At 41.1% G+C, this 23,358-nt stretch overlaps 2 protein-coding genes across 7 annotated transcripts in view; one reads left to right on the forward strand and one right to left on the reverse strand.

The window, feature by feature from the left end:
* IQCM (IQ motif containing M) overlaps positions 1 to 14,273 on the reverse strand; it is a 190,660-nt gene extending 176,387 nt beyond the window's left edge. The window contains 1 exon segment of the mRNA XM_059826739.1: positions 13,884 to 14,273. Coding sequence (XP_059682722.1) covers positions 13,884 to 14,273 — 390 coding nt within the window.
* A 351-nt stretch (positions 14,274 to 14,624) lies between these two features.
* The window catches only part of DCLK2 (doublecortin like kinase 2), an 89,236-nt gene continuing 80,502 nt past the window's right edge, over positions 14,625 to 23,358 (forward strand). For all 6 annotated transcript variants that reach the window (XR_009484357.1, XR_009484358.1, XM_059826984.1 and 3 more), the window contains exon 1: positions 14,625 to 15,039. Coding sequence is in view for 4 of the 6 variants with exons in the window: in XM_059826984.1 (XP_059682967.1) it covers positions 14,625 to 15,039 (415 nt within the window). In the remaining 2 variants the exon portion in view is untranslated. The remainder of the gene's footprint in view (positions 15,040 to 23,358) is intronic.

The raw sequence follows: 23,358 nt of genomic DNA on the forward strand, positions 1-23,358 counted from the left end.
ATATTCTGTACCAGTTGATGAGCCTGCCCTGGCCTTGCTCTTCCAATCTACTCTAGAAGGGTGAAATGCACATTAAACAGGGCTGAGAGTATAACAATATTTCTCTCTTCTTGTTGTTGACTGACATCATGATCTTAGTCAAATTACGTTCTGTGGATTTCCTCACCTTTGCAACAAGACTGAGGGCTAGTAAAACAAGAAGGGCTTTCACACAGTGTTTTGAGAATTAATTGCTACTTGTAGAAGACTTAAACCTTGTGTTAGCAGTAGTATAGAAACCCAGAGAACTGTAACCTTTTGCCCAGTCAGTACATGCAACTCTGCTTTCAACATGGGGATTCTTGTTTGGATTTAGCTGCCTGTTCAACCATTGTCACTAATGTGCACTATTCAAATCTCCTTATTTATTCATCAGTGTTCAGGGAGAATACTAAAATCAGCACAGTTAGAATATGACCTTTTTTGTTTCAGTTCATATAAATACTGTCACAAGATCGTATTTCTGCTCTCCCTGATGTGAATAGTTTCATGAACTGAGCAGAAATAGAAGCTTTCAGAAGTTTTGCAGTCTCAAACACAGCATCTCCCCTAAGTGGCTAAACAGCAAAAAGGGCAATTCAACCTCCAAATAGCAAGAATGCTAGAAAAGTCAAATGTGTCCTATTTACTCAATGAAAAGGATATTAGCAGTACTTGTAATTCTCATTGATACTGACAGGAAATGTAGGATTTCTTTTTTACTTCCTCCACATCTTCAAGCACAGGAGAGAAAAAAATCATTTTACCCTAGTACTGAAGTGAATCACTCCTGTCTAGAGCTTTTATTTTACGCAGAGAGATCAAAATACTTTACAGGTATTTATGCAAGAATTATCTCTGCTTCACAGATGGAGTATGTGAAACAGATTCTGGTGACTTGTTTAGCAGCTTTACATCAAAGGAATGTCAGAACTCTAATTCTGGCTGTGTAATTCTCTGCTGCATGATCTTGACAAAGTTGGATCTAACTTTGAAGCTGGTCCTGCTTTGAGTGGGAGGTTGGACAAAATTACCTCCAGACATCTCTTCCAATCTAGTAGTATTCTATGATTCTGATTTGCTTTGTATCTTTCAGCTTTCCAGCCTGAAATCACTATGCAGACTTCAAACCCCAGATACAACATATTGCTAGGCTCTGCGCAAAGTCAGTGATTAATCAGGAATCTAGTAGGACATAGAATTTTAAATAGCAAAATCTGGTCCTGAGCATTTGAGCATCATGGTATCTGTGGAATGACAATTGAATAGCATTACATGTTTTAAAATAAGTGCTAGCACATAGCATGCCATTGTCCTCCACAACACAGAACACCCCACTGTTCTCAATTAGAAGGCGGCATCCCTTGACTTCACTAAATGTAAATAAGGGTATCTTATTTGTAAAGAACAAGGTATGTTCAGCAGTAAAGATCACCAATCTAGTTTTAAAATAGCAATTTCATAAAAGAACTCTAAATTTCTCCACTAGTACTGAAAGGGGAGATCTCTCATGTGCTGCACTTTTGTTTGGATGTCTGTCAAAGTGGTTTTTTTTCTCTCCTCTGGAAAAAAAAATTTGAAAGTATAGAAAATATTAGTTGAGAAGCAGGATACAATGGATATACTTTAAAGCAAAGAGGCAGATGACCTTGTAGTACGTAGCTTGACTGAAAGAGCTGAAAAAAGAGCTTAATACCTTGTTAGGCAACCAGCAGCATTATAAAAATTCAAAAATAAAATTACTTTTAATTCAGCTAATACTTTGCCAATCAGTACACAGGGTGGCTGATACCAGTGCCTTTTTGATATCACATTGCTCTGAGTAAGTGGTTTTTACTCCAGCTCTGTAAAACTATGACCTCTTTTTTTAAAAAAAAAAAACAGCTCTGACCAGTTACCTTGCAAGTCTTCTCATTTTTGTTGATGTAGCTGTGTTTTCATAACTATCTCATTTGCCTTTTAGCAAGGACAACACTACTTCTGATTTGTCTAATGCCAGGGGTTTTGCTGACCATGCTCTAGCATCAACATTCTTGTTTTGTTGCTGCTTTCTCTGCAACATTTGCAAGAGATTCTTAAAGCCTTGCAACTACAACATATTTTAAGTTATTTTAATTATTTTAATTTTAACCTTCTTCCAAATGCATTTTTAGAAAAGTTATGTAAATAGTCATTTTTGTATGCTAACTACAGTACCATTACCTAAGAACCAGATAGTAACTTCTTTAATTCTTTAGGTTCTTTGCTTTTTTTAACCTTCTATTTCAGTACTGCTTGTTTCTTCCAGATTTATTTTCTCTTAGAGTTTCTCTTTCAACAAACTATTTAACCACAAAACTAAACCACAAAACCCACTTCTGAGGAGATGAAAAAGAACTTTGGGATCTGTGGAGTACCTCCCCATTTACAGCTAAAAATCAGTTACAGGTCATCCTGTCTTTTAACGTATGATGTTTTGAACTTGGGTGCACTTCATTAAACAGTTACCATCACCTACAGTCTTCCTTTCTATGAAAAGCTATTCCCCTGTAACAATCAAGAAAAGCAAATCTGTAAAAATACTCAAATGTCATAGTTCAGAGTCTGCTGTAGTTGATGAATTCACCAGCAAACACAATAACACAGCTAGTACCTTAGGTAGGGAGAGAGGGAGCTGAAGTGCTGGCAGGAAAAGTAACCTTCTTCAGAGATAAAGACAGATGGAAAAGTAGCAGCTTAAAGCACCAGAGGTAAAACTGACAGAACCTGTCTGTCAGAGCCTTTGTATGTTTTTAAAAAACACACACAAGCTCTGGCAGGGATGTTTCTCCCGCAACATACCTCTGGCTCCTTTGCAGAAGCAGCTACTTTGTGCCACTGCCTCTAGGGTCTCATTCAAAAGAAACTGTTAACATCCTTTGAGCATTTGGGGGGCTTTTTTTTTTTTTTAAATACTTATTTGCCCTCTGCTTTCCATCAGAGAAAAAGCAGCCCAAGGAGCAATAGCTTGCAAGGTGAGTCTGCATGTTTGCTAGCTTCAGTTGGCAGAGAAAGGTTTGGGATTTTATTCTTTTAAATGGACTTCAGAGCTGCTTTTTTACCCTCCCAAAGAATAGCTTTCAATTCTTTTATTCTTAGACTTCATCCACATGGGTAAATTAACAGGAAGAAGCATTGTGGAAACAACTTACCTGTAGTAGCTATGAAATCTCTCTCTGTGGATACTCATAGCCAAATGAGGGTGCCTTTCCCTGAACTAGTTGCTCTGTAAAGACTGGAGAGAGGACACATCCAGAACATCTGCAGCATGCAGTGCTGGGCTGACTTGAGTGACTGGATTGGACTGGGCTGCAAGTTTTCCCTTCAAGAACTGTGACCAAAATTGAATTCAGTGAGTCATGCTAGGGTGGGGTTTTGGGGGGGTTGGGGGTCAGAAACACCCTGAGGTACTTGACACCCACAGTAAAGTGGTAAGTACTTAAGACATGCAAAGTTTATTGTCCCCATTCTTCACATTGTACCATTCAGTCTCAAAATATTTGTTGTTGTTCTATTTGGGCATACAGTGTTCACAAAATACCGTAAAAACATCACATTCTTCAGCTTCAACCCATAAAATAGCTGTACTCTAACAACTTCATAACACTTTTCACTCCTCTGAGGAAGAGCTACATCCTGACATATAGCCCTCTCCTCAATGGTGCAAATCACTAATTTTTTTTGTTCCTAGCAATGCCTAACTACTATTTCCATTCAGTTGTTCAGTTAACTTGCTGTATGTGATATGATTTCTAAATAAGGACCAGCTCACTTGGTTTATTTTCCTGTTGGTCTGCTGCCATTATAAATAGTTCACAAGACGTAAAACTGTGAAGATGAAAGAGGTCTAGGAAAAAGGAGATACGAGCTCTAGCTCTAGGAGTCTCACCACACGATATTGCTCTACTAATTCCCCTTTCTAAAGGGAAGATAAAATGCCCTTTCTTCCTCCCTTCTTCTGTCTAGCCTGCTCTAAAGGTAAACTCTTTGGGTACTAGACATCATTATATATATATGCACACACATATATATACACACATACATACACCTCATCCAGTTGAAGATGTCCCTGCTCATTGAAGGGCAGGTTGGACTAGATGACCTTTAAAGGTCCCTTCCAACCCAAACTATTCTATGACATGTTTGGAGAGCACCTCTTACAGCTCATTACTCTCAGTTAGAGCCAGCATACTTGTGCAATAGCAGTAAGTCGCCTGACATTTTCAAAATGTTATTTTTCCAAGTTGCACAAAGAAATAGGTCTAGATTAATCAAGTTTAGCGAGTTATGTTGATGTCTACATCACCAAATAGCCTTTCCCCATGCTTTTTTTTTTTTGACCATCAGAGACGTACACAACACAAAACACCTATTTGTTTTCAGTACATAACAGTACACAGCCTGAGATAAGGCTAGCTAGATCCAATTTGTGATCTAGAGATTTCTACAGTTGTGCATAATCTCTTCTCACAACCCTTCCTAGCTCTCAGTTAAGAAATGTCCAATAATTTCTTGTGAACCAGCCTAATCCACAACAGGACCGAAGATGAGCAATAGGTCACACAGTACTCCTCAGTGATAGATATACAAAGATACAACAGTCAAGCAATCTGTTCTAAAAGGAATCTTTAAGACAATAGGGTTGGTTGGTTTGTTTGTTTGTTCTGTTTCTCTGGGGGTTTTGTTTGGGTTTTTTTTTTCCCTAATAGCCAAAGAATTGTACTCCAGAAAATGAGATTTAAGTTTCCCTTTTTGTTACTGTTAAATGCCGTAGGTAGCAAATACATTCCTTAAGTTAAGAAAAGCAACAAAAAGGAAGAAACAACTAAGCTGTTTAATAGGATACAAACATATGATTAGCTGGAGAACCAACATGCATTTGGAAATTATGTTCTTTTCACATTTGTTCCTTGCTTATAACAATACCAAAATTTTCTTTCTGCAAATATTAACCTACACAAATATAAAACTTATATTTATAGAATAAATAAGCCAAAACTCTCCACATCCTCGAATCATCCACAAGATGGCAGTGCTTCCATCATACAGAACCATCCGACCAAACCGATTATCAGTACAACCTCTCTTTCCCGGACTACACATGCAGCTGTCAGAAGATGGTGTTTTACTCACCTCCAGACAAAACCCTCATCATTCAGCAAACGGCTGAGCAGTATTTAACATGCTGTAATAATGAATTTTACAGGCTAACAACCGACAGCCAGATTGGAAAAGGTCGTTTGGGGTTGACTCTTCTGTGTATGTACTGGCCTCCAAATCTTCTAAATAATAATAATAATTATAGGCTTCATCTCTGGTGCAAAGAGTAATGTAAGGGCTGCTAAATTGGTCGGTTTATCCCCTCCAGCCAGCTGGCTGGCTAGCTATCCAAGACCCGCTCAACAGCTTAGTTCAGACTGGTGACAAATCGTGACAATTCAATACCATCCTGTGTATTCCTATGCAGTAAAATAAAGGCACAACTGTGCATGTGTTACAACGCGTGTACTAGTTTGATCTAGCTATTGCAGTGAACACAAAACAGCATATGCTGTCAACTGTAGTACAAACTCCTCACACCTTAGTTTCCATTCACCTTGCTGCTGTTGCTCATGCTAACAATGTTAAACAGAATGTATTTTCATTTAGATGCACAGATTTTCACTGTCCAGATTAAATCATGTTTTATCTGAAAAGCAAGGAACTACCACTGTTTTGGACAAAGGAACAAAACATGGAGAACATTTCTGCTATTGTGAAACTATCACAACTGTGCTTCTCTTTCATCACCCATCTACATATCTTCAGTCTAAAGATGGGGCCACCATTTTTTTCCCCAATTTAAAAATCTTCCCTCACGGGGAAAAAAAATAAAATCAAGTATCAATCAAGTAAGAACAAGAATATGACCTTTTATCTGCAAAATTTTTCACATAAAAAATACTTCAAAAACTGAATATTAATCCCCTGGTTTAATCCACAGCATATTCTTGCAATAGATGTTCCAAGGCCAAACAATATTGACCTACAATTTCAGAGGTTACTAAGTCTCTGACAATTTCCTGCTCTACAGTAAATGAGCAGCAGAGTGGCAAAAGTTTTAGCATGTCCACAGGACAGTTGTTTTCCTGCTATTCAAATCAAAATAAAAATGTCAGTGGGCAACACAAGTGTCCAATTTAAAAAAAAAAAAAATTGAAAAAATTAAAACTAGAAGTATTTTCATAGTATGGTAACAGCAGACTCTCATGACTAATTTGCCAGTAAAGGATCAGACAACAGAACAGAAAACCAGATGGAATACCTGTTGAAATATGTAGGTTTGCACACCAATTAAGTATGTATCATCCCAGCTGGTATAACCTCAGCTGATATTGGACCATAAGCCTGTATATTAATGGCTGAAACACTGAAATAGGAGAGTTACTGCACTTGGATTTGGACTTTGAATGAACTAGTATGCTTATACTCTTTTTTTACCCCTGCATGTCTTGCTAAATTTGAATTCCTCTTATATAAGAAAAGAATTACAAACTAGCACAATTTAAACTACTTTGGCATATGTCCTTGTTAAGCAGATTAATAGCCTAATTCCCTGTTATCTGCTCTGGCTAACTACTAGTTTTCAGGTGTTACAGTTTTCTGTTCTATAAAGTAGTACATATGCTGAAACTAAATTTTATATATATATATTAAAAAACCCTTTTTTTTTAATAAAAAAACCCTGTAAGAACTATCATACTTCCTAAGAGTTCTCTACTAGAAGAGAGTAGAAGTTCCTAGAAAGGTTTTTTCCCATAGATTTTGCTCACCTTTAAAATTCACAACTAACTTCTACAAAATAGCCTAGACATGTGACTTTTAGACCACTGAGGGAAAGAAGAGACATAGAACACCTGTGTGTATCAAACAGAAAAAAATGAGTAGCAATGAATGGTTTTTTATTTACTCTATGTTATTTGTTTTCCCTGTACTCCAGTCATTTGATATTTTCTATATACAGTAGGACAGGAACATGGGAGTGACTGAAGAACTCTCCAATGTTGGAAAAAAAAAAAATCAAACATCTGGTGGTAAGGAGAAAACCCTCTCCAAGACACTTTATTGCAACTCTTGTGTTTGTCGGTTGTATTTTGGTTCCTGCTCTGCAAACAGATGGGACAATTTTTGAAGTCAATGAATTACCATTTGCATGCACACCCTTTCAAGGTAAGAACTTTGGACTGTAACCTCAGAGTTTAGGACTAAGTCCTTTCAGTGTATATGTGGCACTTAGCCCACTGTCATGATGGAAAGAGCAAAAAAAGAAGGGATAAAACTGAGTACTTCAGGTACAGTTCCCTTCTCCTCACTTCTACCGAACCAAAGGGCTATATTGCATTTAATATGCAATATATAAAATCCTCTAAGATTTGAGGAAGCTAACCATGACAATAGGATTCAGACTCCTTGAGGTATTCAGATTTAGAAGGCTTGATTTAGAATTAACCCCTAGCATCTGACTTTTCTAAAAGAAAAAAAGAATCAGAATTATTACTTCCATTCCAAACTCCAGCCTCAGCAAATACATTGAAAGCTCTGGAACAGCCCAAGGTTACTTTGTGCCTATAGCCATACTTGTTCTTTTGCCAGCAGCTAGCTTCCCATGATCTCCTGTGCCCTTCAGCTAGAAGTATGACAGAGTTATTCCTAATTGATTCACAACTGACCTTGAAATTATTTAGCTTAAAGTTTTGCCTTCTCAGGAATACTAGTTGGCTGCACTTGATGATCTCTATGCAAATACTTTAATTCTGTACCATTTCCAGCTCTTTGCAAAGCAGCACAGACCACTATCCCTTCTGGAAGAAACATGACTGGTTTTGCAGCAAATTGTTCACTTTCTAGCCCATACGCACTACCACAACCTGAGAAACTCATCAGATTTCCTCCACTTACCTCTCACGATTTCTTTATTTATTGATAAATCAGATTCTTTTCCTCCTCCCAGACCTGTCAGGATGAGCGAACCTAAAAAAAACAGTAAAATAAGACGTCGTGAGGTAGCAATAGTCTCAATCTAAGTCATCTGTAGAGAAGAAATGTGATATTCACAACATTACTGCCAATAATTAAGCCCCAAAGCAGCACTTTATTATTTTATTAAGGCCAAAAGTTCAATTTGGCACAGTTCCAGCACAAGCTTCGACCATGCTGGCTGTAGTAGTTGAGAGACATCATTCTGCTACTAATGTAAATGGTTTTGCTGGCAGCAAACAGTGAAATATATAGATTTCTTGTCAAAGATACAAAGAGTACTGAAACATGCAAGCTAAAGTATGACTGATACAGAAAGTGCATGTGAAGATTAAAGGAACATTTCACAAAACTATCTCATTTCCTTTTAAAAATTAAAGCAAAATTCTTATCCAATGAAAGCCAAATGACTGCTTTCTCTATTCTGTACAGGAGCTGATGCCATTGACTGAACTTCGTTTTGTATGGTGCCTATGAACAGACAACACAATTTTGCTAAAGTTAACTAAAAACTTTGCTTGTAGTTCGGAACAAAACAGCAGCATGCCATTCTCCAGTAAATCTGTCAATACACACAAAAATATTCACACCACAATTACTAAAGCAGTCACACAAACCTGGAAGGCCAGGATTGGATTTGGTCCCCCAGCTCCAGAACAATGCTTAGCTTTAGATGCAAGAATTCTCTAACAAAAGTTACTAGACCTCTAAGCTGAAGCCAGTCTCCAGCGATGTGCACAGAACATGTATTAACACAAAAAGGGTGAAATCACTCTAAGCTGATACAACTCAGTCTCCCTCAGTAGCTGGCTAGGTGACATACCTTTGAAGAACGCTATAAAATTATCATCAGCAATGTCTGCAACCCTTCTTGATCGTGTCCATCACTGTATTGGTACAGTACAAAACAAGAAAAGGCTCTGACACTTTATAAAGTCTGTTATTCGGAATAGCACCATGACCCAGGACTTCCACAACTAAGTAGCAACAAGGGTAAGGCTGATACACAGGCTCCCAAAGCAAGATATACACCCACAGACATGACCATGCTCACCCTAGACATAGCAACACATACCAGCAATAATAGCCCCCCTCCTCTCTGCAAAGAATTAAAAATTATTTCTTCTTTATAAGAACATAGGTTACATTCAGCCTTGCATTCAGCCTTACATTGCTCTTTCAGAAAGAGACACCCTGCACCATTTTTTTAATTAAATACCACACCTGATAGTCTTCAGGTGAAGAAGGTGGTGAAAGGTGATATTTGTCTTTCTTGCAGCTTAGAGAAAACTTCTGATCAAGTTCATTCCTCTCTTTCTCTCCCTCTGTTGTTTCCACATGGTGAGTCTCCACCTTGGAGTAGAAATTAATCCCTAAATACCTGACTTCACACTTTCACTTCTACATTTCATCCCACTTCTCCAGTCTTCAAGGTATTTCTCTAAAGCATCATAATTCTCTGCTGCATTAATTTTGCTTTTCAAAATCCTCAAGAGAGTTACAAGATTCCTCCAGAAAGTAAAGCTAAGAAGTAAAATTCCTATTTCTACTAGGTATTAAAATTCATAGATTCAAGAAAGGTTGGGAGGGTTGGGGTTTTTTACACATAATATTTTTGTTACAGGCAGTTCCTTGTTATGCCTCTATCTCCCACAGGCAATAATCACCTATTTTACTCTGTACCACAAGGCTAGTAAACTTGCTACCTTTTCTCTTGCTAATATGCCACTCTGATCTCAAATTTGATTAACATAATTAATTAATTAATTTTGCTTAGAGCAAAATTGTTTCCAAATGTTACTAAATATATTGGTTCTTTTTTGGATGTGAAAGACCTTTGTGTGCTTAAAAGCTTGTTCTTTTTCTAACGGCTGTATTAACTGCTCTGATGCAAGGTGTTACCTCACCTTCTCTTGCATCTTGGTGATATTATCAAAAGATGTCATTTGTACGCTCTCCTTTTTTTTTTTTTTACAAAAAATCATTCCTTGGATGAAAATGCCCTTGAAGCCAGAGAAGTCAATTGTGACACTGGAAGAAAGCAGCTAGGAAAGTTATTACTTGTTTCATTCTCTGCAGTTGTTCTATTGTCTGCTTCTTGATAGGCCTAAAAAGTTGATGCTCTTGGCATACAGCTCCACTGTATAATGGCTTCACTCCCAAAGCTAGCTAAATATGCTTTCCTACCTTCCTGCCCTATCCCATTTTTGGAGGTGAAGGCTAATATTCAACCAAGATCATTCCCCAGATCAAATTTGCACAGATATTTGTACCAGTACAAACAAGGGCAGCAACCCCAGCTGGGTGGGAAGGAGTTCAGGTAACAGAAGAAGAGACATTGTGTCTGATGTTTTCTTGGTTTCCTTTTAGAATTTTCTTAGAGGGGTTGTTTGTTACAAAAAAACCCTAAAAACAATGTACCAAAACAAAACCAAAAAACAAACCACATAAGAGGTTTTCTAGATGCAGGAAGAGATTTAAACCAAGAATTCATTATGCCTACCACAATAAAGCAGAAGAAGAAACCAAAGCAACAACAGAAGTGAGAACGATTAAGTAGAGGGATGTGAAAACTGGAAGCTCTTTTATTTTCGAATAGGAAGTGTATATTTATAGAATAAGAATATCCCAAGAATGAATGATAATCACATTTTTATGGTGTCAGGAGATTTAGGTTAATAAGCAAAGTATCATTTCTACATGTAACATTGCTTGCTGTTAAGTGAACTGCTAGTTTATCAACGCTATTTGTGAAGATAAAGTGGGAAGAAGATAATGGGATTGTATAGCTCAGTTCCATACAGAACTGCATATTGAGCACACTAATTTTCTCATGTGTAACAGCAAATGTAGTTCAGCTGCATATGGGGTTGTTTTGGGGTTCTATTCCTCATGGTTGAAAATCATTTAAAACATCTCTGTTTGACTACAGATCACTCTCTAGGGGAAATAAGGTGGCAAGGAAAAGGCAAAGTGTATGTGCAAATAGAAGCACTGTCAACCATTCCCAATGGGGGCTTACAGAGCTTATTAAAAACACAAACAACATCTGAAGAGAACCAAAAAGGAAGAGCATTAAGTTGTAGGAACATGTTTGAGGTGTTACCAGGAGTTTCTGTGACTGTTACACATGCAGGTCTAATTGCAATCTCTGTAAATAACCTCTTAATATAGACATAGTTTAGTTTTACAGGCCAGAAGCCAGTTTCATGTTTATACGCTCTATAAAACACTGTGGCTGTACAGACTTCAAAAACGCTGTAGTGGGGATTCCCTTTGAGGAGGAGAGAGACTTTTCCCGGTCAAAGGTGTGAGAATTCCCTTTCAGTTTTTCATTACTGTGGGGGTTGTACAAAATTCCTTTTCTCACATCTCATCTTAGCTAGAGAGTTCAGAAGTCAAAGCAAGTCCTGCACGTAACATATCCTACCACCCAGAAAAACAATTTGAAACCAATAAAATGTCTACCCTGACACTGAATTCTCCAACCTATATTCAGTCATAGACAGAATTAATGTATTAAATTCATATATATATATTACATGTTAGTCTGCATGAGTCCTCTACACATAGTTGAGCACTGTACTGTGGATAGTAGGCAAGAGTTAACAGCTGGGAGAGGGTAGAAGGTGCCTAGGAGGAGGAGATTAAAATTCCCTGAACTTTTGTGGTCTGCTGAGGAAGTGAAAAAGGTTAGTCCAAATAACCTTCAGCTGAGGTTTGAACTAAGTAATTTGTCTTGTTCTGCAAAGACTAGACATACCCATGCAATGAGGTACCATTTGGAAAAAATACAGCCTCACAGCTGAGACCAATCCACTTTGGAGCAAAGTTACACAGGTGAGTTTGAACTTCACCTGTGTAACTTGGCCTGTAAACAGGACTAGAAACTACGCATCAAAACCAGTCTAGAAAGTTGTTCCCTCCTGTTTTGTGGCTTCTAGGTCCTTGTTCCTAGGCAAGACCTGCATGTCTAATCTTAGTAGGTGTATTCATGCCCCAACTGTAACAAAACTCCCCCCTTGTTCAGTTCCTTCTTGTTGATTTTACGACCAGAGAGATCACCCACCTCCATGGTTTATCGCTTCCTTTTGCTTGTGGAGGTTTCCAGGCATCACAGAAGTCGGCGCTTCAAGAAAGAGTGAAATTCATTGATGTTTTTCATGTATTGTCTTTAAGAATATTGCAGCTAGATGTTTCACCTACTTTGTAATAAACCCAGCAATAATGGTGAGATAGTGCTTGACTTTATTGGTACTTCAAAATATAAGAAGTGAAAAATAATAAATCCATAGAAAGTGTGGCAAACAGTATTTTAAAAAACCGCTGAAACACAAAACCAAACATAGATAAGTCCTCTTAGCCAAATCTCTTCCCTTTCCCAGAATGTACAAATAGACAGAAAACATATCTCCTAAGCTTTATAGGATGTCTTTACTGAACAGAGTTCTGTCTTAAGTGTGGAAAGGACTTTCATAAACCTATCCTCTCCTGTGTGTGTCTTTCAGTTACTAGTTTAATTTTCATATAGAGAAGTTCCACCTGCAGCAATTACAGTCACAATGCAGAGGATCAACCTGAGTGCCACCTCCTGACACCAACTGAGTAAGCGGTGTGGAGAAGGATGGGCGAAGGTTCTTGTGGGCTCAGGACAAAAGAGCAGAAACTGTGACCACCTGTAAGGTCATAACACAACTGGAATCTCTCAAAGCACAAGACCTGAAAAACAGTGAAAACCTGTACCCAGTTGTAAATGCCTTTTATCTGTTTGTTATGTACTTATTATGTCAAGAAAAGAAAATATATCCTGTAGTAGTTGAAAATAAGTTGTAAAAAAGTTGAAATTGCATCCATTTCAATGCATCTGTCAGCCACTTCTACCAAAAGTGGATTTGACTTGAGCAACCTAGGGAGCATTGAGAAGGTACCTGGGGAAGCTGTGAACCGTGGCCTGAAGCACGTTCAGGAGGTTAAGGCTGTGGGAACCAGAGTTGGGCTTATTTGGTCCCTCAGAGAGGGTGGGAAGCTCAGTGGCACTAGCGTTCACAAATGAAGAAGGGAAATGACAGGGATATGTAGTTTTCTGTCCTACGGGGTGTATTTGAGGAGAAGGCCATATAGAAAGGAGCCCTAGAGGCATTTTTAGCGTTTTAACCTAGTAACTGAGTCAAAGCAAGGCCAGGAGAGGGCTAGCTGACAGCTCCCCTGGAGCGCCTGAGGGGGCGAGGGCTCCACAGGCCGGTCCTGTCAGAGCCGCCGCGAGAGGGACAGAGCTGCCCCCGCGGTAAAGCTGCTTCCCCAGAATCATTCTCCTTTCCCAGAAGAACCCCTTTTTCCCTTCTCGCTTCATCACCTGAGCCCCGCCGAGGAGACGGCCGTGTCACCAACGCAGCTCTCCTCCCGCCCAACGCCCTTCCCGCCGCCGCTGGGGACAGCGGCGCCTCCGCTCCCGCCTCGAGCCGAGATGACGCCGACGCCGCCGCCACCCCTGCCCCTCCTCGCGCCCGCCCTCACCGCGCCCGCCCTCACCCCTCCTCGCGCGCGCCCTCACAGCGCCCGCCCTCACCCCCTCCTCGCGCCCGCCCTCACAGCGCCCGCCCTCACCCCCTCCTCGCGCCCGCCCTCACCGCGCCCGCCCTCACCCCTCCTCGCGCGCGCCCTCACAGCGCCCGCCCTCACCCCCTCCTCGCGCCCGCCCTCACAGCGCCCGCCCTCACCCCCTCCTCGCGCCCGCCCTCACAGCGCCCGCCCTCACCCCCTCCTCGCGCGCGCCCTCACAGCGCCCGCCCTCACCCCCTCCTCGCGCGCGCCCTCACAGCGCCCGCCCTCACCCCCTCCTCGCGCCCGCCCTCACAGCGCCCGCCCTCAAAGCGCCCGCGCCGCCCGCCCGCCTCTAGGGCCCGGCAGCAGCCCCGCCCGCCTCGCGCTTCACCGCCGGCACCGCGGTCCGCAGTTCGCTCCTCCCGCCGGATCCGCTGCGGTTGTTTTCTTTCTGAGGCGGGCGCTAGCAGCGTCCTTGCCCACCGAGGAGCCGGGAGGTTGCGCCGCTCCCCACGCTGACTGGTGGCTGTGGGCGCCGCGGGGGTCTTCGTGCCCCCGCGCCGGGGCCGGAGCCGGCCGGGCGCTGGCGGAATAGGCGCCCCGTCCCCACCCCCTCTCTCCGGCGGAGTCAGCAGAGAAGAGGCTGAGGAGGGGACCTGCGCGCACGGCGTCCTCCGCATTGTGCGAGCCTGCATGGGCACGGCGCGGGGGCGCGGCTGTGGGGCTCCCCCGCGCCTCCCGCTCTCCCGCTCCGTCCCCGGCGTTGCCTGTAGCCGCCGAGTTAAGGCATGAGGGATGCTTTTGTGCGCCACTGCGGGCGGAGCAGCGGGTAACGGCGGAGATAGCGGCAGCTGGGGCTGGGGTTGTGGGGCAGGTCGGGCGCCGCGGTCAGCCGCAGCCCTCCCGGTGAGGGAGGCCGGGCGCGATGCTGAATTAAGCGACCGGAGCCCTTGCAAGCGCGGGGGCCGGCTTAGCAGTCCGTAGCCGGCCTGGGTCCCAGCGGAGCTGGGAGGGCGGGCAGGCAGGTCCCCATGGCGAGCAACCGGAGCATCGAGCTGGAGCACTTCGAGGAGCGGGACAAGAGGCAGCAGCGCGCGGGGCCGCGCCGCGGCGGCACCAGCTCCGGCGGCGGCGCGGGGCCGCGGGGCAACGGGCTGATCCCCAGCCCGGCGCACAGCGCCCACTGCAGCCTCTACCGGACGCGGACCCTGCAGGCGCTCAGCTCGGAGAAGAAAGCCCGGAAAGCCCGTTTCTACCGCAATGGGGACAGGTACTTCAAGGGCTTGGTGTACGCCATCTCCACCGACCGCTTCCGCTCCTTCGACGCCCTCCTCGTCGAGCTCACCCGCTCCCTGTCGGACAACGTGAACCTGCCCCAGGGCGTCCGCACCATCTACACCATCGATGGCAGCAAGAAACTCACCAGCTTGGACGAGCTGGTTGAAGGTGAGGGGGCTTCGGTGGGTCAGGGGCAAGCAGGGCATGGGCCGTAGGCGGTTTGAGGTCTGGTAAGAGGTGGCATGGGGCCCGGTGGTGGGCTGCAGGCTCTCCCTGGGGTGGGCTTTCCTCTCGCGACCCTGGCCAAAGCTGAGGGAGGTCGCCATGCTGAAAATTGGTGGCCGTGGAGCCCCTGAGGGCAAGTGGGCTGGGATTGCCTGCTGCTGTGAGGTGCAATAGGCCTCGTTTTCCCAGTGTGGACCATCCGCTGCTCCCGTGACCCAGACGAATGCTGTCTGCATGTGTGGGGGTTGACTGTAATGGTAGTTAAGCAGCAGGTACTCTTCTCATCTGCAAGAACCATAGTAAAGTTCTTGGCTACCTTTCAGTCATCACCATTTGTAAGAGAGGGAAATGCTGTAATTTCATTCTCTAACAGTTATTACGCTGTCATTGATGCCTCACAGTGGCTTAAGCTTTCCGAGAGAAAGCCCCTGTGCTGTGAAAAGGGATATTGATATCATACCACTTACTAAAACAAACTGGTATAAAGTCCCATTTTCAAATGTGATCAGAGTCCATATTCAGAGAGGGAATTACCTACCTTGTTTGACTTCCAAAAGCATTTTATAGAATCAAATGCTTTTCAGAATTGTCCCGAAGTAGCTTTTGATAATGGGACTTAGCTGCTAAGGTTATGTAGACCTTGTAAATCTGAGCAGAGCAGCGCTTGACTACTTCTCAATATGGGGCCAGAAGTGCTTTTTTCTGAATGACACATATGCCTCTTGTTTGTAGGGGATGATAATTACCAGAACAAGGAGCAGACTTTCACCATGTTCTCTCATGATGTCTTAAAATACAGTTTAAACTCAGCATTACATGAATCAGCCTTTCAAATGTGTATTGGTTATGTTGTGCACGCTGTGAGGTTCATAATCAATTTGCACTTGATGCTTCTTCTCGGGTATCTAATAAATCAACCACTGGCAGTCTTCCACCCAGTGACTCTATATGCCAGGTGTAGCTGATTTGCATTAATGAAGTAGTAGGATTTGTAGGTCTTCTAATGCCTCCTCCTTTTTAGGCTTTCAGCTGTGCATCCTTTAAGCTTTGATTTGGAAACATCCCTTTTCAAAGCAATGCTGAATCACACCTGGAGAATTTGATGTGAAAGGGAACCTGAAGACCTTTATATAATCCACCAGTAAAGGCACTGGGAGTTAGGGACCAGCCACTCCAGAACATGCAAGAGAAAGGGAGAGGCTACAGTATTGGCTGCACCAAGGAGGTCTCGCTCAAAAAAGATATGCCTGAAAGTGTGCTTTATAATAGTAACATAGTGCCTGAGGACTTTCCCCATCATGTGGTCTGCCATAAGGCTATTCAACAGTCAAAACAGAGGAAATGTGAAATGATGGCAGAGTGAAATGCTGACTCTGTTGTAATAAAATAAATGCGAAATCAACCAAAAACATTTCCATGATTCAGTGATTAATTTAGAGATAGCAAAAAAAAAAAAAAGATGCTAGAGTGGGGGTGGTAGGGAAAGCAGATGAAGCAAAAATTGGATAAGATAATGATAACTCGGGGTGACTTTTGAAATGTTGCAGGAGGAATGATCTTAAGCTTTTATGGCTTAAAACAAAACAAAGCCAAAATGACTTGCTGGACAACAGTATAAATGCAGTCTATACTCTCACAACTCTATTCAAGTTAATAACTGAAAGCAAAAAACGTACTTCCTGTCTCTTCAAATACTCACTGAAAGAGTGACCTTTGTCATTACTCTTCACTGGAAGAATAAAGCAAAACAAATGTCACAACTGAAATGCCACCTCCATGCTTTCTCAGTAAAATAAAAGGGGGAAAAGAGTCCCAATTACTTAGTCATCTATCCATGACAAATACAACTCTCGGGAGTCTTAAGAAAATCCTGTAGCATTATAATTGGATTAGTATGTTTTCCAATTAGCATGCCAAAAACTTTACCAGTGTAAGTCTAATCACCATACAAAGAAAGGAAAGCATATACAGGGGCGAGAAGAAAGCAAACAAGTAGTGAATCCATCATTCCTTGAAATTATTTGAGCTCTTTGGTAGCTGTTTTGTTCTTGAGATGCTGGAAGAGGATCTGATTTGGTTTTATTTTCTTTATTTCTTGTAGTTCCAGCAGAGCAAGCTTGAATTTCTGCTCTAGAATAAATACCTGAACATTGGTGATATCCTAAAGCTTGAACTGCAGTAGCACCAGAAGTAGTTTTGAAAGGTGTTTTGTTGTACTGCTTTTTAATTTTCAGAAAAGAAAATAAAATTGAAGTGCTGTTGTGCATGCCAGCTACAGGCTGAACACCAGACCAAACATGTCTACTTGATGCAATACCTAATTGACTAGTCTGTTTGCACATCATCAGTGTTGTTGAACTGGTACATGGAATTGCAGCAGGTCAGGTTTAGTAGTGACAGCTCTATGAAGTGAGCAGAAGGTGAGTGCTCAGCTACCCTTGCTAAGCAAGCAAGATCTGCATTAAACCTCCCTCAACTCGAGCCTGTGCGTGTAGCTCTTGGACATCGATGTGCCCCAGTACAGGCAGGCTCTTTAAGGCCTATTTGCCATTTATCAGGTTAGTATCTGTCTGAGGTATAAAAGCTGGCAGTATCAAATTCTGTATCATAATAGTCCAAACTAGCTGAATTGAGTCACTGGTGAATGCTTTTGGGGGTTTTGCTGTATTTGGCAATCTGTTTTACCATTTATGATTTTAAGCGGAAAATAGCTAATGCACAGACTGTAGATTTCTGTAGATTTCAAATATTTAAACTATTACTGTTACAGATTGAGTCAGTTAAAAATTTGGCCAGATCATGTTTATTAGTGAAAAATTGACAAGCTCCATTTTAAGCATATTGCTTTTCTTAACTGGATGTGACAGTCAAAAAAGCATGCTCTGCTGGACCAGCCTTAGGCAAATACCATTTATATTCCCAGCCCCTGTAGATTAGGGAACATGGCTTATGAGCCTGACAGTTTTCATTGCTTTCTTAGAATGGGAGGCGTGAAGAATTTCATTGTCTGCTCCTGATCTTGTTTGAGCAGACGGATCCAGAGAGGCAATGGGGGTTGGGAATATTATGACTTTCTTATAGTTTTCTTTCTTTCAACTTTACTATCAGACATTACATTACTTTTTACTTTTGAATAGGAGATTCCATGTGTAGTTTTTGTATTTTCCCTTCAATAGCAATAATGGAATAATAGTTTCATTTTTATTCTCTACCAAAGTTAACTAATTAGGTGTTTGTCTAAATCCTTTAGTTTTCTTGAAAAACATAAGCTTCCTAAAGCATGACACAATGGTAGTAGTAGGAACTGCGCAGTTCTTTAGTGTTGAGGTTTGTGTTTTACATTGATGTCAGTCATGCTCTGTCTTGCTATCCTGTGCTTTCATTGTCTTGGTAGTGAAAGACATGGAGAATCCTCGTTGTTAAGGTCTGCTGCAAAGTTGGGAGACATTGTTGGATTTTGAGAGAAACCAAGTGTAGACTCTATTCCTGGCAAGAAAAGTTATGTTGATTTGGCATGTGATAGGGAATTTTTCTAGTTCCCTAGGTAGGAAGCATTGCTAAGGGTCTTTGTTCTTTCAATGTAATGTTTAATTAATACAGTCCTTTACAAAATGTCAGTAGTTTTGTCTGCACAACTGTGCAGACAATCAACAGGCACCTGTAGGGCGGTCTTTGGGCAGGAGATGGGAAGGTTCTGACCAGCGCAGGCCTTATGCATGGCTGGGACATGTAGCACAGGACAGTATCTGCTTTAAAGAAATGAGCTCTGCCACACTAATACAGAGTAAAATAATGTTCTTGAAATGAGGTACTGAACAATCCAAGAATTTTCTGCCTTAGATCGTTGTTATTGTTACTGCATATTACATTTTAATCCTGCTTAAGTACCTATGATTCTAGTCGATGCGCACTGTCATATTAAGTCAAGAATATCTTTTCTGTTGTCCGGGCAAGCAGATGGTAACACCAAGTAGGCAGTTCGTATCTTTGCTTCTTTCAAAAGGTATTATTAACTTCCTGTGCTAAAGCCAAAAGCGGTAATGCTTTAAAAAGAGGCAAACGTAGCAGGTTTAACAAAGACGGGTAAAAGGAAGGATAAAAGAAGGATTAAAAAACATTAAAAGCATATGCTTCCAAATATCTGTTCAAATTACTGTAGCTACACAGTCCTGGCGCAATGGGGCGTGGATGTGAGATACGGGTGTAATTGTTAGTTAACTTCCCATGCAAGCAAAATAAAATAGTTCCACCACTGTGCATCTCCTAGTTTCAGGGACGGGAGAAATGTAATTTACCTGAAAAGAGTGGAGGGAGGTGCGTGTTATTAGGCGGGTTTGATACCAGGTGGCCTTAACTGTCTTCTGAAAGCTTTTATGCTGCCTGAGCAGGGGCTTGGACCAGATGACCTCCAGAGGTCCTTTCCAACCTCAACTGGTCTGTGATTCTGTGAAAGCTTGGAGGAAGCTGTTACCTGAACTTCCTGACTAAATAAAGTCAAAAGAGAACTAGGAGCAATTAGTCATCAGATAAAATCCTGGTTGTTGTCCCAGGCTGTAGATGAGGAAAGATCGTGACTTATACAGGGTTCTTGGAGGTGACGTGAAAGTGAAGGAATTGTAAGAAACTGATGAGGAAGGAAGTTTGGTGAAAGAAAGGAAGGAAAGCGAGATCTAAATAACCTAATCCTTCATAAAAGGGGTGCATTTATTTTTGGATCAGTCCTTCTATACATGCCGTAAATATACCGTTCTGGAAATCTGCTCGGCTTTGTGTTACAGAACGGGAAAAGGGTACTCTCCTGTGATTCCTGAAGTTAGAAGGCTGGTAGTCATAATAACTACAGTGCTCTACTGAATAATTTTGGCACCCTGGAAACTAATCAGTGCCACCAAAAGAAGCTGAGGGTGGTGAGGTGGATAGATGAAATGCACCTAGAAACCTGCCCTGTCCCATGTGTTTCACAGGGGAACACACATTTAAAAATATGGAGACTAACAGTCTTCTTTCTCTAGGCATGTTTTTACCTTTGTCAGCTGTATCATTCTTTGTTATGCAGTGTGTCATTTAAAAACATGATGCTTTATGTGACTCTTAGGAGATAGTAGTTGGTGCTTGTTAACACCTTGTAAAAAGCAAGCCAGAAAACCCTGTTCAGAGACTTCTGTTTCAAATATCCCGACTCGGGATTTTTGAGTGTTTTACTCTTAGTTTCTTCCTTACATTACCCACTACGTGGCGTGTCCATGTTTTGTTTTTTAACCTAATGCTAAGGAAAATGAAATATCTACAAGTCTTTCTTTAGTAGTCTCTGTTTTTAAGGACAGAAAGTCTGAATGTTTCTAGGCTCTTTGTTAAATGCCTAGCTGTGGGCTTCAATTCAAAACACTTGTGTTGTGAAGAGTCCCAAGTTGTCAGGCAGCTGTGTTTCCTCAGAACTGCACGTAGTTGCAAGTCATGTACGCTTGTGATAGAAGAGGACAGGATACATCCTTCTTTTCCTATCAGTATCTAAAATTGCCTGGCTGAATTTTGGAGAGTTCTTGTACACCCTACTGTCTTTACCCCTGCATTTATATCTTGAAAGGTGAGCTAGGCACATTTCCTGTGAATAAGTGTTGAAGAAACAGATGGCAAAAGAAAACCTTTGTAGCTGAGTTTCTAAGTAGGCAAAACAGTATTTAGGCAACTGATGGTCTATGGCTATTTATCAGTCACATTGACCAACGTAGTCTTGTTTTCTCTTTTATTCATTCTCTGTGTTCATCATCTGTATTTTACTGTTTTGAGGGAGTGGCGAGTATTATGATTAGACTGTTAGCTCTCTGAAACTGGAATCCTTCTACAGTGTGCTTTAACTGTATACACGCTCCACACACACAGGTCTTGCTTCGTGGATAGTGCGTCTGGTTATTAATGCAGTACAGGTAAATTATTTAGAGGCAGGTAATGTTTCTTTGTTAATAGGTGATGTTTCATGTCTTCTAGTTGTTTTTCTAATGTTAGCAAGACATGAAGAATCAGAAGTAAACTTGTTCCATTTGTTGATTATATTGTGACCCAAAATATCAGCAGATGATACTCCTCTTAAGTGAGCATATGCCCCGTTTGAGGAATTCTTGGTGGTAGCAGGATTTCTTTGTGGAAGAATTGACACTTTTACATTGCTCTGGGTACTGTCATGAAGCGTCGGATGGATGGCACATATGCTCTGTTGAAATTACAATGCCAACTTACAAGGAGGTTTCACACTTCTGCCAAAACTGCTCTGCAGCCTGGTAAAGCTTTCTGTTGTGGAACAGTTTGGCTGAGTTCAGAGTCCCAGCTGTAACCTACGTCTGTAATTCTTGTATTTTTTTTTTTTTTCTGCATTAAAAAAAAGAATAAAGTATTGCTTAATGGATGTTTCTACTTCATTAGTCTATAGTTTACTTCTTTACCTGCAAATATCAATGTAATGTTATTGACTAACTTCACCATCTGATCTAAAAACTAGGGAGTTGATTCATGTTAATGCTAATGTTGTAAGCTAAAGACATGGTATTTATTTCCAGTAATGTAACTGCTGTGACTATGTGCCATTTAAGGCTAGTATGCATTAGCTTTAGAATATTTCAAGACTATAAATGGAAAGTGGGCCTTCAAACCATAAATTTGACCATGTTGAAGTCAGCAATGTAAATATTTGAAGTATTGTTTATGCCTATTTGTGGAGTTGTGTCAAGGTTCTAGGGCTGGTAGATGTCCAAATGACAAAAAAGAAAGCAACAGTCTAGTCAAAATGCCACTGAAGTCTCAGAAAATATTTTCTTAGTAATTGAGATGATATGTATTTAGGTTAGATACATGAAAAATCTCATTCAAGGCAGTCAGTGAAACAATCAAACTTTATGTATGTGATTTTAACTGTAAAGTTATCTGTTACTTTGTTAACAGTGTTTGAAATCAATTTGACTTGTTTAACCCCCTAAAATGAAGTGCTGTATGTTACATTTTACAAATACTGGTTTTCCGGGAGAGTGTGGAGATTATCAGAAGTGTGTATTTATACATGAATTAATCCCAAGAAGATTTAAAAGCAGGTCATACATTAGATCTGTGAGCAAATATTATATATATCATTACAGTTTCAGGTTTTTACCTACAAAATATAATGTAAAAGAGAGATAATACTCTTACAAATGACTTGATGTTTCTTCCAAACAGACATATATTAATGCATTTTCTACTTCGGAGGATGGCTAAAAAAACAATTTAAACAATAGCACACTGTTCTAAAATTAATGCCTGCTCCTCAGGGGGTGGTGTTTTCTTAGGCATGTTTTTTGAATACACCATTCTGTAGGAAAGTTTCCTGTAGTGAACTTTATAGGTGTGATTTAACTTGCCTGCCATCTTCTTCTTCCTGAAATATTTTCTTCTGTTGAATAATCAATTGTATACCCCTGTTAAAGCAACCAAATCAATGTTTAACTCATTCCTAGAAAATATTTTTTTATGCAGGAAGCAGCAGTTGGTTTCCTAATTATATTCTGTTTCTAGTGTTTTTTTTGTATTTTGCAAGGTTCTCAATAGAACTTAGAAACTGTGGGTGAAGTCCTGTCTGCGGTGAAGTTGTTAGAAGTTTAAGTAGTAATTTCAATAGACTAAAACCTTCATCCTTTTAAGTCATGAACCAAGCAAGTCACTCAGTGCATGTGTTTTCTTACAGTCCTTGCTCTAATCCTGCCATATGTATGGACCCTGCAGGTGTAGTAGTAAAATCTGTCTTCCATGTAAAACCTGCGTTACTAAGTTTAGTTTATACGACTGGTGCAAGAAAGCAGGCATGGAATTTAAAACACTTACTAAACAATCTGTAATATACTACAGTTCTCAAATAATTGCTCATTCCTATATCTGCCAATTATAGGAAATTTTGCAATCAGTTTTGCCAGATACTTTTTTTTTTTGAAAAGCTAAAAGAGTTTGTGCCTCAACTTAAGGCAGAGAGTTTTACACTGCTATTTTAGAGAAATAAAGATCCTTTTGGATTAATACTGACTGAAAGTTTTGTAACAGGACAATTTCTGCTGTCCTAAAGGGTGTTGTAGTACAGCTCTGACAGGTAGTAGTAGATCACATTCCATGACAGTATAAAGAAGATACACTGTTACAATACGTGTCCCTAAAAGACAAAGCTAGCATACCACATTGAGACTCTTCTATGGTAAATCCTCTAGCAAAGGGACCTTTTGCTCGCTACCTGTACTTCTTTATGTAAAG

Source organism: Gavia stellata, chromosome 19 (genome assembly GCF_030936135.1).
Source record: "Gavia stellata isolate bGavSte3 chromosome 19, bGavSte3.hap2, whole genome shotgun sequence".
NCBI classification, from domain to species: Eukaryota; Metazoa; Chordata; class Aves; order Gaviiformes; family Gaviidae; genus Gavia; species Gavia stellata.